This window comes from Mustelus asterias, chromosome 3 (genome assembly GCF_964213995.1).
Source record: "Mustelus asterias chromosome 3, sMusAst1.hap1.1, whole genome shotgun sequence".
Taxonomy (NCBI): Eukaryota; Metazoa; Chordata; class Chondrichthyes; order Carcharhiniformes; family Triakidae; genus Mustelus; species Mustelus asterias.
In genome coordinates, this window is record NC_135803.1 from 141,041,373 (window position 1) to 141,054,398 (window position 13,026).

The 13,026-nt window shown below is 39.9% G+C and overlaps 1 protein-coding gene across 2 annotated transcripts in view; it reads right to left on the reverse strand.

Moving 5' to 3' along the window:
- The window catches only part of glt8d1 (glycosyltransferase 8 domain containing 1), a 37,169-nt gene that overhangs the window by 23,829 nt on the left and 314 nt on the right, over positions 1 to 13,026 (reverse strand). The window contains exons 1-5 of one of the 2 annotated variants that reach the window (XM_078209800.1): positions 7,301 to 7,529; positions 5,505 to 5,554; positions 4,886 to 4,984; positions 2,498 to 2,684; positions 2,283 to 2,397 (exon numbers count right to left, since the gene is read on the reverse strand). In XM_078209800.1, the coding sequence (XP_078065926.1) occupies positions 2,283 to 2,397; positions 2,498 to 2,684; positions 4,886 to 4,984; positions 5,505 to 5,520 (417 nt within the window). In that variant the 5' untranslated portion in view covers positions 5,521 to 5,554; positions 7,301 to 7,529. Of the gene's footprint in view, positions 1 to 2,282; positions 2,398 to 2,497; positions 2,685 to 4,885; positions 4,985 to 5,504; positions 5,555 to 7,300; positions 7,530 to 13,026 lie in introns of those variants that run through there. The other variant, XM_078209799.1, reaches the window with a different exon arrangement.

Here is a 13,026-nt window from a genome sequence, read left to right on the forward strand (position 1 = left end):
TTGATGCTTATGAGAGGTAGGGCCAATAGCCTCTAGATCCCTGAAGGTCACCCAGACATCCTCAATGCAGTGAGTGTCCATTTTCATGTACACAGGTGATTTTTGAGTTTCACGGAGACAGATTCCTTGATGATTGCCTGTCTGAGCCTCGAGATCCTTCTGGACTTTAGTGTCCTTGGGCATCTAGATTTTGATGTTTAGCTTTGAAGTGATAAGAAATTATAAATTGTTTGCATGCAACAGTCGCCACACCCTCAGTAAACAAGTGGTGGCAGCTGCCGGGTCCCTATACTTAGGGATTTGTTTGTCCTGGCACACGATGATTGAATCCGGTCGACTCGGTGGATGAAGCCATCCAAGTTCCAAAAGTCTTGAAGGTGAGTGAGCACATACAGAGCTTGACAAGATACAGAAGACATCCTAGTCACACATGCATCCAGATCTATCTCCAGTTGTCCAGATTTGTCTTGCTACTGAACAAGGTAGGTCAGGATGAAAAAGTGAGGCTGACAATCTGCTCCTCACTATATTCAACTCATTCACAAGTCATGTTAATCATCTTTCATCCATTATTTATCTGTCACAAGTCCAACATCAATGAGTGGCAACGCAGCAGGTGTGGATTCAACGGGAATAGTGACTTGGGCCATAATGTAATATTTCACTGGAATGAAACAGATGGAATTCAACATATGACTGAGCACAGGACCACACAGCTCACCTTCCTAGTATAAGGAAGGGGCTAGAAAAAGTGATCTAAACATTATTTGTTTCACCTCCCTAGCCAGCAAGTTGCAACTGGAATGATTCTATCAACAATATGGTGATCTCAAAAGAGAAAACAAAGGTGACACTGATCAACATTGGCACATGGATTGTGTACAATCTCATGGACATTGCCACAGCTGACAGACCTGAGAGAAGAACTGCTCTTGTTGGTAGAGAGCTGACGAGGTACAACATCCAAATCAGTACCCTCAACAAGATTTGAGAACCTGAGGAGGGTCAGCTCAAGAAACCATTGCAGGTTATACATTCTTCAGAAGTGACAAAGAAGAAATAGAAAAGATGACAGGAGCAAAGCTGGCTTGGGCTTTGTTCTCATGTTAGTAAGTTGATTTGCTTTCCCAAGGGTGTTAATGATTGTCTAGTGGTGCATTAACTCCCCTGCACAGCAACAGGTAAGCAAATCTCTGTGTACAATCCTGTCGTGGCCAGTCCTAATGAAGTTAAAGATAAATACTATGATGATCTCCAGTTCTTGATTGCAACAGCAATGGTCTCCTCTTGAAGTTGATGTGTGCTGAGCATGTGCTTTAAATCATCAACACAGTTTTCTGCCTCTCTAATCGCAATAAGGTGTCTTGGATGGACTTCCAATCCAGATATTAGCAACTCGTTTGGGTGTCTATGTAACGAAAGACATGTGGTACTGACTGCCGGTCAGTCCAAAGCTAAACACCTTCAATGGTTTATTAACAAGGAGAGTGAAGATCAGTAGCCCTGAAACTGATCAAAACCAAGTTTTAATTCTGGCATCTGAAAACCTAAAGACTAAAATGTTACAACTTGGAAGGTGGTTACTAGTATTTGAATTCAAACATGAAGGTAAGTGGCAAAACGGAATTTAAAGTTGTACATTTTTGGTCCCCCCATTAGCAAGTATAATTCTACATTTTGATATGGTGAATTAAAGAAAAGCAATTGACATAGACAATCTTTGAAGATGGTGGGACAAGTTGATAGAACAATTAAAAGATCATGCGAGATCCTGGGGTTTGTAAATAGAGACATGGAATACAAAAACAAGGGAGTTATGCTCTCAGCTGGCATATTGTATCCAATTCTGGGCACCTCACTATAGAAAGGATGTCAAGGCTTTCTGTAGATTGCAGAGGAGATTTACTAGAATGTTGTCAGAAATGGGACACTCCAGCTATATGGAGAGATTAGCAGAGCTGGGATTGTTCTGCTTGATATAGATTAAGAGATGTAATAGAATTGTTAATAGTTTTAAAGAATTTTGCTTGAATAGATAAGGAAAAACTTTCCATTGGCAGCAGGTTTGGTAACCAGAAGACACAGATGTAAGACAATTGGCAACAGGACCATAGCAGAGACGTTGAGAATTTTGTTTTTTTCTCTTTGCAACAAGTTATGATCTAGAATGCACGGCCTGAAGCTCTCAAAGCTTTCACAGGCACAATAAGCTAAATGGCCTTTCCATATTTTACAATTCTATATTTAACACATACAGGTACACATGCAAATCAGTTACTCACTGGTTTTACTTCAGTTAAATCACTTTCAATTTGGACTTTGCCTTTCAAAACACGAGGATCAAATCCAAGAATTTTATACTTGATACCCATCAGTTCTTGCACCTGAAGCCAAGCTCTAAACCAAATGGCAAGATTAATTAATATGAGACCAAAATTAAATGTAAACAAAATGCAGCACATACAGGTTTGATTTTTTTTTGCAAACACAAGTTTACCTTAAATGGTCAATTGTATCATTTGTAGTAACAATATAAAAGACCACATTTGACCTGGTATTACTATATATACTGTTTATAGCTGCTATTACTCCTCCAAGTTGCTCTTCTACAGCTGGGATTAGAATTGGAATCTCTTCACCAATTCTCTCTCCTGCAAACCTCTGTACTCCACCATATCTTGATTCTACAATGTGAAAATTGAAGAACAGGAGGAAATAATTTAGTCGTTTGGTGGTACAAAATTTGAGTATTGCTGAAAAAAAGGCATTATGTCAAAGCTTTTCGTCCTGCAGTCATCAGGGCAATCACAATACCAATGTCAGGAGAAACAACTTGAATGAGAAGAAGGTGCTGACTGGCTGACAAGCAGATGCTGATTGGTAGAGGCGTTGTCATGGATTGATGGTGAGTGACAGTTAACTGCCTAGCAGGGTTTGAAAATTTAAACCAGTCAGGTTGACTCTGCGTTGTCCTGAGGAATGAACCAGTGAACCACTATCAATTATTTTGATTAGCTGAAACAGGTGCAACATGTGTAGATGTTCTGTCTGCAAAGATCAGGATCTGGTGTATCAATATATGTAGCTTCAATGACACGCACCATACTGCGAGCCTGACAATCTTAAATTGGTTGTCAGCGTAATTTTAGCACATTGAGGATTATTTAGCAAATTTGTTCAATCGCAGAATCACATCTAATGTTGGATTCTGTGTTTTGAGTTTTGCAAGCACGGACTGATTGGTTATGGTCTGTATCTTGCCCGATGTGCACAGCGGCTGGGACATGCTGTTTGATACGATCCACCAGTCTTTGGGATATATGGCCTACATTCCTAGCATCACAATGGCACTGAAATTCATATAACCACATTACTAATTTGCGTGATAGGCAGATGTATTTTTGGCTTGACAGCAGCATAATGTTAGTGGCGAATACCACTTGGATTGCTACTGCATATTAGCAGTGAGGAATAGTTGACTTCATCTGTTGCTCAAATTTTAAGATCCCTTTCCCTTCCAGGGTAATCTGAGGTAAACTGGACACTTTTCAGTGCCGAAAGTGACGGCCTAAGACCCGTTCATGAGCTTGTGCGATATACAACACGAAATGATTTGATCAGGATAGACATTATCTTGTAAGATGCCTTTGATGTGCCCCATTTTACATGAAGCTTGCATGGTTTTCTTGTAATTGTCCTAATGACTAAGACAAAAAGTGTCTTGGAAGCAATTTACAAAGTAAGGTAATAATGCTTTAACCTTCTCTATTGTTAGCTGAGAGCAAAAGTGAACATTTCTGGTTTACCTGTGACTCAATTTTAATTCCTATAACTGGTTATTTAGAAACAGCGGTTATGTTCATTAAAAATATTGGGAACTTGATAACATATCTCCTGTTGTAATTTCATTATGACTGTCCTTACTTACTCTTGATTTAAAATGAAATAACTTAATGAATTAAATCAAACAGAGCTCTTTATGTGTGTTAAATCTGATCATTCAATGTTCAGCAGTTAAGTAAGAATAATTATCAAATGAATACAAACATGTTTCCTCTTTGTTGTAGAAGCTGGGCAGCCACTTGGCTGATAAAAAGCGAATATTAACAAAGTGTATTCTTAGAATCATAGAATCCCGACAGTGCAGAAGGAGGCCATTCGGCCCATCAAGTCTGCACTGGACAACAATCCTACCCAGGCCCTATCTCCATAACCCCACATATTTACCCTGCTAATCCCCTGACACCAGGGTCAATTTAGCACGGCCAATCAACCCAACCTGCACATCTTTGGACTGTGGGAGGAAACCCACGCAGACACGGGGAGAACGTGCAAACGCCACAGAGAGAGAGTGACCAGAGGCCAGAATTGAACCCAGGCCGCCCCAGTTCGGTTAACAAACTATTAGTTAGCATGCAAGATATTAAAAAATAAAACCAGAATGTATTACCATTTTACAACAGTTAAAATTAATGAGTAATTTAACTATTTGACAATAAAACATTTCAGCTTTCTCAGAGGATATTAACACACAAGTCTAGAAGATAAGTCAGCGTGATTGCAATATCACAGAAGAGATGGCACCCAGTTTTAAAATGTGTTTATGTCTACCGTCATTCAATATGCTTGTCAAATTACACTTGGTATTAATACTGCAAAGTGAATATACATCTTTTTGCAACAAATAATTTTTTTGTCCATTTACAATATTAATTTTGCATTCATAAATTACATATCCATTTATGAAGGAATACAAAAATGACAAATATAATCTCTAAAAAGCAGGACTCCAAAGAAATACCAGTTATAAAAAAGGTTCTGATGCATACAAAACTTAAATACTGTGAATGAGCTTAAACACCAATCATTAAATGTTGCTACATACCTGAACTTTCCTTCCTCAAAAGGTCATGTACATTAAATAGATTATGATGCATAACTATCAAAAGCACAATTGCAACAAGTAGGATTACAAGGATATGAACTGGAAGAGAAAAAGAAAAAAATAAATAAATCTAAGTTTCACTTATTTCATCTTCTCACTGCCACCAATATCCCCTTTACTCTACAGGACCTGCGCCGAGGTATAGTACCATGGTTCACGGGTGAGTCTAGACAGTAAGTGGCAACAGAATTTTATACAGTGACATAATCATAGCTGAACAATCCAGCTCTCCCTCATATTTTTGCTTGCTCTCTTCCAGTAAAGATAACGAGGCAGTGACCTGGAGTAGGAGCTCTATTTAATAATGGCCCACCATTGCCAAGAGGCAGCGAACTCAATTATAGTACCTCTGCATGATGATTGATTAACCCATCATAGACCAAGCCATGAATATAAGATCATGAGACTTCTCTGTACATGATTTAAATGCACCATTTGAATTACTTTATCACCAGGCACTTGTGCCAGGGAGTGAGGGGAACCAATTTACCTTTTTATAAAAGTTTGTCAATTCAACTTTTTAAATAGGTTTGTTATATATTAATAGAGCATTGCATACCTTTTCTAAAATACATTTTGAGGTCCTGCTTCAGTCCACAAACTTCAGATCTGGAGAATGAAGGAAAAATTCTCATAATGTTTATCAGCAAGTATGAACTTCTAGTTCACATTTTTATTTGAAAATAATTCAACAGAACTGTTGAAACTATATAATATTCATTCAGAGATAACAATTTGATCACTTTCCCACATTGTTTGTCTAGTTATTTAGCTTGCTAATAGACTATGGCTCCTCTATCTTAGGTACATATCTTCACAGAAGACTTCATAGTTAAAATATAGGACACAAATGATCAAATACAGAAAATAAGAAATAACTGCTCTGTTCAACAAGATGATCAGATGTGCAATCTATATTCTTGGAACTAGCCAATCTCCAGTGAAGTGAATTCTTAAAAGTTGTAGAAAATTAAAGTAAAACAGAAGATGTGGAAACACCCATCAGATCAATCAGTAATCTCTGGAGAGAACATGTTTGTTTGCTCCACAGAATGCTGATCAGCCTGCATTTTTCCTTTTTTTCAGGTTAGTTTGATTTTTTCAGAAACTTTGACTTGTCTTGCTTATATGGAATATTTTATCTCATTGCTGATTGTGTACACAGGAGATAATGCAAGCAAGATTCAAAGCCATTTTACTCCACAACTATTTACATTCAATATTCCCTTGTGAGCCTTTCTGCAGATGTAATATAATTGAATGGTACTCACATATATAATTAATAAAACAAGCTCCCTGATACCAATATAACCTCTCTCTATACTGCCCTCTACCAACATTTAAACAACACATCATTATCAGAAGAAATAATAAAAATAAACAAGGGACATAAAAGTAGTGCACAGGAAAATGTTACAATGATGAGAGAGAAAACAAAACCAAGAATAAAATTTTAAAAAACATATGCCTCAGTCAAGAACACAAAGTCCTCCACCTTCAGACCGAGCATACTCTCCATGATGTTGTGTGCCATTACCACAGTGCTAAATGGGACTACCTTACTCAAATCAGGGGATCAACCCTGGTTCAATAAGTGGGGCAAGATAGCATACAAAAGTAAAATGATGTGAATACTTGAAATCTGATGAAACATTAATTCTGTTTTACTCTCCACAGTTAGTGCCAGACTTGAGTGTTCCCAGCGTTTTGGGTTTTTGTGCAGGAGCAGCACCAAGCATATCGAAAAATGAGGTGCTGACCTGGTGAAGCTACAATACAAGAATAGATGCAAACTAACTGGTGGAACATATGAGACAGAGCATAATGATCACACAACCAACAGAACAGATCAAACCTCTATAGTTGTGCCACATCCAGTCATGAATGTCATTGGAAAATTAAATGATTAACCATAGGAGGCAGCTCTACAAATATCCCTAATCCCAATAATGAGGATCTCAGTATGTCAGTGCAAAAGGCAAGGCTGACATTTGCGACCATCTTCAGCTAGAAGTACCAAGTGTATGATCCATCTTGGCCTCCTCCCAAGGTCCCCAGTTGCCAATTGGCTCCACATATCATCAAGAAATGGTTGATGACACTGATACATCAAATGCTATGGGGCCCAGCAACATCTTGGCTGCACTACTGAAACTTGTGCTCCAGAATAGCTGCAACTCCAGCCGAACTGTTCCAGTACAGCAATATGGAAAATTGTCAATGCCCTGTCCATGAAAAGCAAGACAAATCCAATCTGGCCAATTACCACCCCATCAGTTTACTCTCAATCATCAGCAAAGTGATGAAAGCTGTCACTTACAGTACTATCAAGAGGCACAGCAATAACTTGCTCACCAATGCTCATCTTGGGTTCCACTGGGGTTACTCAGCTCCAGACCTCAATACAGTATTATCCAAACATGGACAAGAGAGCTGAATTCTTGAGGTGAGATGGAAGTGACTACTCGAGATCATGGCAGCATTTGATTCACCGTGGCATCAAAGAGTCTTAGTAGAATTGAAATTGTTACAGACAGGAGAGATGGTAGGATGGTTATTCCCTTTTTGCACATCTTGACTAAATGAGATGGATGCGTTTTAGAAGAAAAACATTTTAACCTCTAGTGCTGTAACTCTCAAGAACAGACAAATGACAAGTTCTCTCATAGGGATTTAAAAAGGATGAATATTTATTACTCAACACACAATGTATTTGCAACAGCAGCCACTCACATAGATATACATAGAAAACAGTGATTACAAAAGAGGTAGCATGCACTTAGATATTAAAAGTTCAGAAATTCACTGTCACACTTGCTTCCTTTGAGATGAGGTCTTGAAACATCACAGATGTGTGATACCCATTTTGATCCCATGGAGAAATAGAGGCTGGAGATTTATGAAGATAGATTTGCAGTGGTTTACTGTTTGCAATAGCAGGTTTCTTTGGCATTACCAGTCAAGACACAGCAAACCTGGTTTGATTCCTCAAATAGGTGGGTAAAGGCCAGCCCAAATTTTCTGCCTCCTACTGAATTTTAGGCTGGTCTTGTTCCTTTGCTGGTCTGGATTTTTTTTCCCTTTCTCTGCTGCAGTAAGGATACTCAAGTAGTAAGCAGTAAAAGCAATAAAGAACTAACTTCACAAAGAAAAAGTTAGAAAATTCATTACACCAACACTTAAACCACAAATGCTCCCCACAACAATCCTGATCTACCTCCTATTTATACAGGGTCAGGTGGTCAGCTGACCACCACATCATGTTGCCATTGGTTACATTGTCTAGTGGGTCAGCAGGTCAGCTGACCCTGACACCATGTTATCATTGGTTACATTATAACCGATTCAGTGACGCTCACATCCCTCCCTCTTTTATAGCAAAACAAATAAACCAACTCAAATTAACTCAGGGACAAAGTAAAAGGGGCAGCTCCCCAAAAGGAGGGGGAACAACCCGAACAAAACCAAAGTACAAAGGAAACTTAAAACATTAAATCATAATGTGATTATCAGGGTCTATAATGCACGCCAGGCCCTGTGGTGCCCAACAGGCGCGGAAGGCGTCAACTGCACCTGTGGTCACCGCATGCTTCCTCTCCAGGGACACCTGGCCGCGAACATAGCCGCGGTAGAGGGGCAGATAGTCAGGATGGACGACCCCAGATGCTCACATCCCTCAAATGAATAAAAACTGCAGAGGGTGCTCCATGAAAGATCTACAGCAGAGTGAGAAGAAAAAGTTGCAGGGTGGAAAAGAAGAATGAAATAGGGGAGAGATTAAAGTACTCATGTGAAGAAAATTGATCTGTACCAATGTCTCAAAATGTGCAAACAATATGACAAAATCTCAGGATCCCAATGCCGACACTATTGTCAAGCCTCCAAGATCAATTTTTAGTGCTGCCAAAACCTCAAAGCAGACCATATACTACTTGAACTGCCAATGCAATATGGAAACCTCGCAAAGCCTGTGCCAGTTTGATGAAATCACAAACCCATTTTGCCAATACCCAGGCCCAGTTACATCAGGGTTATGTAAACCAAGCAGCCCTATGCCAATCCAAGAAAATGCAAAAGGTTATTCCCCTCATTGTTCTGGTAAACACCAAGGAACTACCTGGTGCATCCATCCTACTACATTGTAGTGCATCTTGGCTTTACAACTGCCAAAATGCATAAAAATTGGATACATAGCTAAGTCAATGTAATAATAACAAGCTGCAGAAATGTACAAACAATGCACAAGGTCACTGAACACAAAAAAGATGAAGTCAAAACATCAATTCTCAAAACACCTATAAAAATCCTAAAGTAATCCTAAAGTATCCGGAAGAACTGCAATGGATGTTCTGGGATTTGCAGTGTGGGATACTTCAAAGTTGTACATCATTGAAAGGTTGTTGAAAATATTCAGTAGGTATAACAGCATCTGTGGAAAGAGAAAATCAGAGTTAACGTTTCAGGTCTGTGATGTTAGCTCTCTTTCTCTCTTTACAGATGCTGCCAGACTTACTGAATACGTCTAGCATTTTCTGTTTTATTTCAGATTTCCAGTATTTTGCTTTAGTCTTGAAAGGTTGGTCTTGGGACCTTGCTGCAATCAAATTGGTTACTATGTTTACCTATTTAGGTGTCAGCATGGCTCAGTGGTAGCACACTCACCGCAGTCAGATCACAGAATCAAGCCCTTCTCCAAAGACTTGAACACATGGTCATCAGTGTAGTGGGGTAGGGGGAGGGGTTCTTTCTGAGAGGGCTTTAAAATAACATGGTATTGTTTGATGATGAACAGGGAGCTCTCCAAGTGTCCATTTATCTCTCAACCAATATTATCAAAAAGCTTTGACAAAAGGCCATGGGCCTGAAAATTTAACTCAGTTCCCTTCCCAATGCTGTCTAACCGTCGGAGTATGTCCAACATTTTTTGACTTATTTCAGCTTTATAGTATCTGCACTATTTTGCTTACATACCATTAGAAAGTGTATTATTTTGCTACTCATCTCAGCACTATTTCTGTTAATTGTTGGATTAATAAAGCATAGAAACATTGAAACTAGGCACAGGAGAAGGCCATTTGGCCTTTCATGTTGGCTCCGCCATTCATAAGAACATAAGAACCAGGAGCAGGAGTAAGCCATCTGGTCCCTCGAGCCTGTTCCGTCATTCAATAAGATCATGGCTGACCTTTTCGTGGACCCAGCTCCACTTACCCGCCCGCTCACCATAACCCTTAATTCCTTTACTGTTCAAAAATTGATCTATCCTTGTCTTAAAAACAGTCACTGAGGTAGCCTCACCTGCTTCACTGGGCAGGGAATTCCAGATTCACAACCCTTTGTGTGAAGAAGTTCCTCCTCAACTCAGTCCTAAATCTGCTTCCCCTTATTTTGAGGCCATGCCCCCTAGTTCTAGTTTCACCCACCAGTGGAAACAACTTCCTTGCTTCTATCTTATCTATTCCCTTCATAATCTTATATGTTTCCATTAGATCTCCCCTCATTCTTCTGAATTCCAATGAGTAGCCCCAGTCTACTCGGTTTCTCCTCATAAGCCAACTCTCTCAACTCTGGAATCAACCTAGTGAATCTCCTCTGCACCCCCTCAGTGCCAGTATATCCTTTCTCAAGTAAGGAGACCAAAACTGTACACAGTACTCCAGGTGTGGCCTCACCAGCACCTTATACAGCTGCAACATAACCTCACTGTTTTTAAGCTCCATCCCTCTGGCAATGAAGGACAAAATTCCATTTGCTTTCTTAATTACCTGCTGCACCTGCAAACCAACTTCTTGTGATTCTTGCACAAGGACACCCAGGTCCCTCTGCACAGCAACATGCTGCAATTTTTTACCATTTAAATAATACTCCATTTTGCTGTTACTCCTACCAAAATGGATGACCTCACATTTACCAACATTGTACTCCATCTGCCAGACCTCCACCCACTCAGGCTATCTATATCTCTTTGCAGACTTTCAGCATCCTCTGCACACTTTGCTCTGCGCAGTGTCATCTACGAATTTTGACACACTACACTTGGTTCCCAACTCCAAATCATCTATGGAAATTGTAAACAATTGCGGTCCCAACACTGATCCCTGAGGCACATCACTAGTCACTGATCACCAACCAGAAAAACACCCATTTACCCCCACTTAATATTCAATATGAACATGGCTGATCCTTGATCTCAGTGCCATAATCCTGCTTTCTCTCCATACTCCTTGATGCCATAAAAATCTAAAAAACATTCTACCTCTTTATTGAATACATTCAGTTACTAGGCTTCCATAGCCTTCTGTGGTAGAGAATTCCACAAGTTCACTACCTTTTGAGTGAAGACATTTTTCCTCATCTCAGTCCTAAATGATCTACCTTGTATCCTGAGATTGTGTTCCCTGGTTCTAAATTCTCCAACCAGGGAAAACATCCTCCCTGCATCTAGTCTGTCCAGTCCTGTTAGAATTTTAGATGTTTCGATCAGCTGTCTTCTCATCCTTCTAAACTTTAGTGAATGCAGGCCCAGTCGAACCGATCTCTCCTCATAGGACAGTCTCACCAACTCGCCACTGCACTCCCTCTACGGCAAGTATTTTCTTTCTTGGGTAGGGAGACCCATATTGCATGCAATATTCCAGGTTGGTTTCACCAAGGCCCTGTATAGCTGCACTGAGACATTTCAACTTCTGAACTTAAATCCTCTTGCAATGAAGGCCAACATACCATTTGCCATGTCCCCGTTGGTACAGAACTGATGCAAACTCTATCAATGTGATATCAGTGGGAAGCCCGCTAATTATGTTTTAATATATGTTAATTTGGTTCTCAACCAGAAAAGTTAAAAGTTTATTTATTAGTCACAAGTAGGCTTACATTCACACTGCAATTAAGTTACTGTGAAAATCCCCTAGTCGCCAGACCCCAGCGCCTGTTCAGGTGCAATGAGGGAGAATTTAGCATGGCCAATGCACCTAACCTGCACATCTTTGGACTTTGGGAGGAAACCCACACAGACACAGGGACCCAGAGGAAACCCACACAGGGAAAACGTGCAAACTCCACACCGACTGTGACCAAGCTGGGAATCGAACCCGGATCCCTGGCGTTGTGAGGCAGCAGTGGGAATCCCATTACGTCAATGCCAACAGGAAATCCCACCAGCATAATAGCTGTTCAGAGACTCCTCTTAGATTCTCCGCTCCCACCAGCTTTCCCGTCTGCTGAAAACGGGGTGGAAAAGTCCCCACACTGTCTTTTCGTGCTGCGATGAGTAACATTCTGCATTTGAATTCAGAATCCCAAACTGTTAGGCAATCCCATCGTGCACTTTACAAACAATTACGATTATGGAGTCTGCTTCAGCTATTGATGATAATATTGGTAAAGATAGAAATGTTATTCTTGGGAACTACTAAGGCCTTTAAAGTCATACTCGTTGCATAAAGTCTCTTAATATGTTCTGAAAAAGATGTGGGTGGGTGCACTATATATAATTAGTTGAGTTTACACACTGACTCACAGCATGCTTTTAATGATTGCATGGCATGTCAATCTATTCCCATATTATTTACAATAACAGTAGGTCATAACAATAATCCATCTGTTTACACGGAGAAAGCATTCAAACTTCCTTGCAGAGTGGGAGAATAAGCAACCTTTTTCAGTTAAACAAACACACCACTACAATAGAAAACACGCTTGATGGTCAGCTCCTTTCCTACCCCACACTAAAGAATGCCAAGTTAGCCCACACAACAGTCCTTCACAAAAAGTGATATAAAGGCAAAATACTGTGGATGCTGGAAATCTGAAATAAAAAACAAAAAAATATTGGGAGAACCTCAGCAGGTCTGGCAGTATCTGTGGAGAGAGAGAGAGAGCGAGTTAACATTTCGAGTCGATACGATTCTTCTTCAGAGTCAAAAGCGATATGCTGGGTGCATAATGTCCTTTATCATATAAACTGCCAGCCCTTTTAAAATCTTTTGCAAGTTGGGAAAGATGATAGTTTATTTGCATTCTTGATGACAATTCAAGTGCACAGCTGTAAGTGGGTTTAGGAGACTGCTGCCACAGCATTG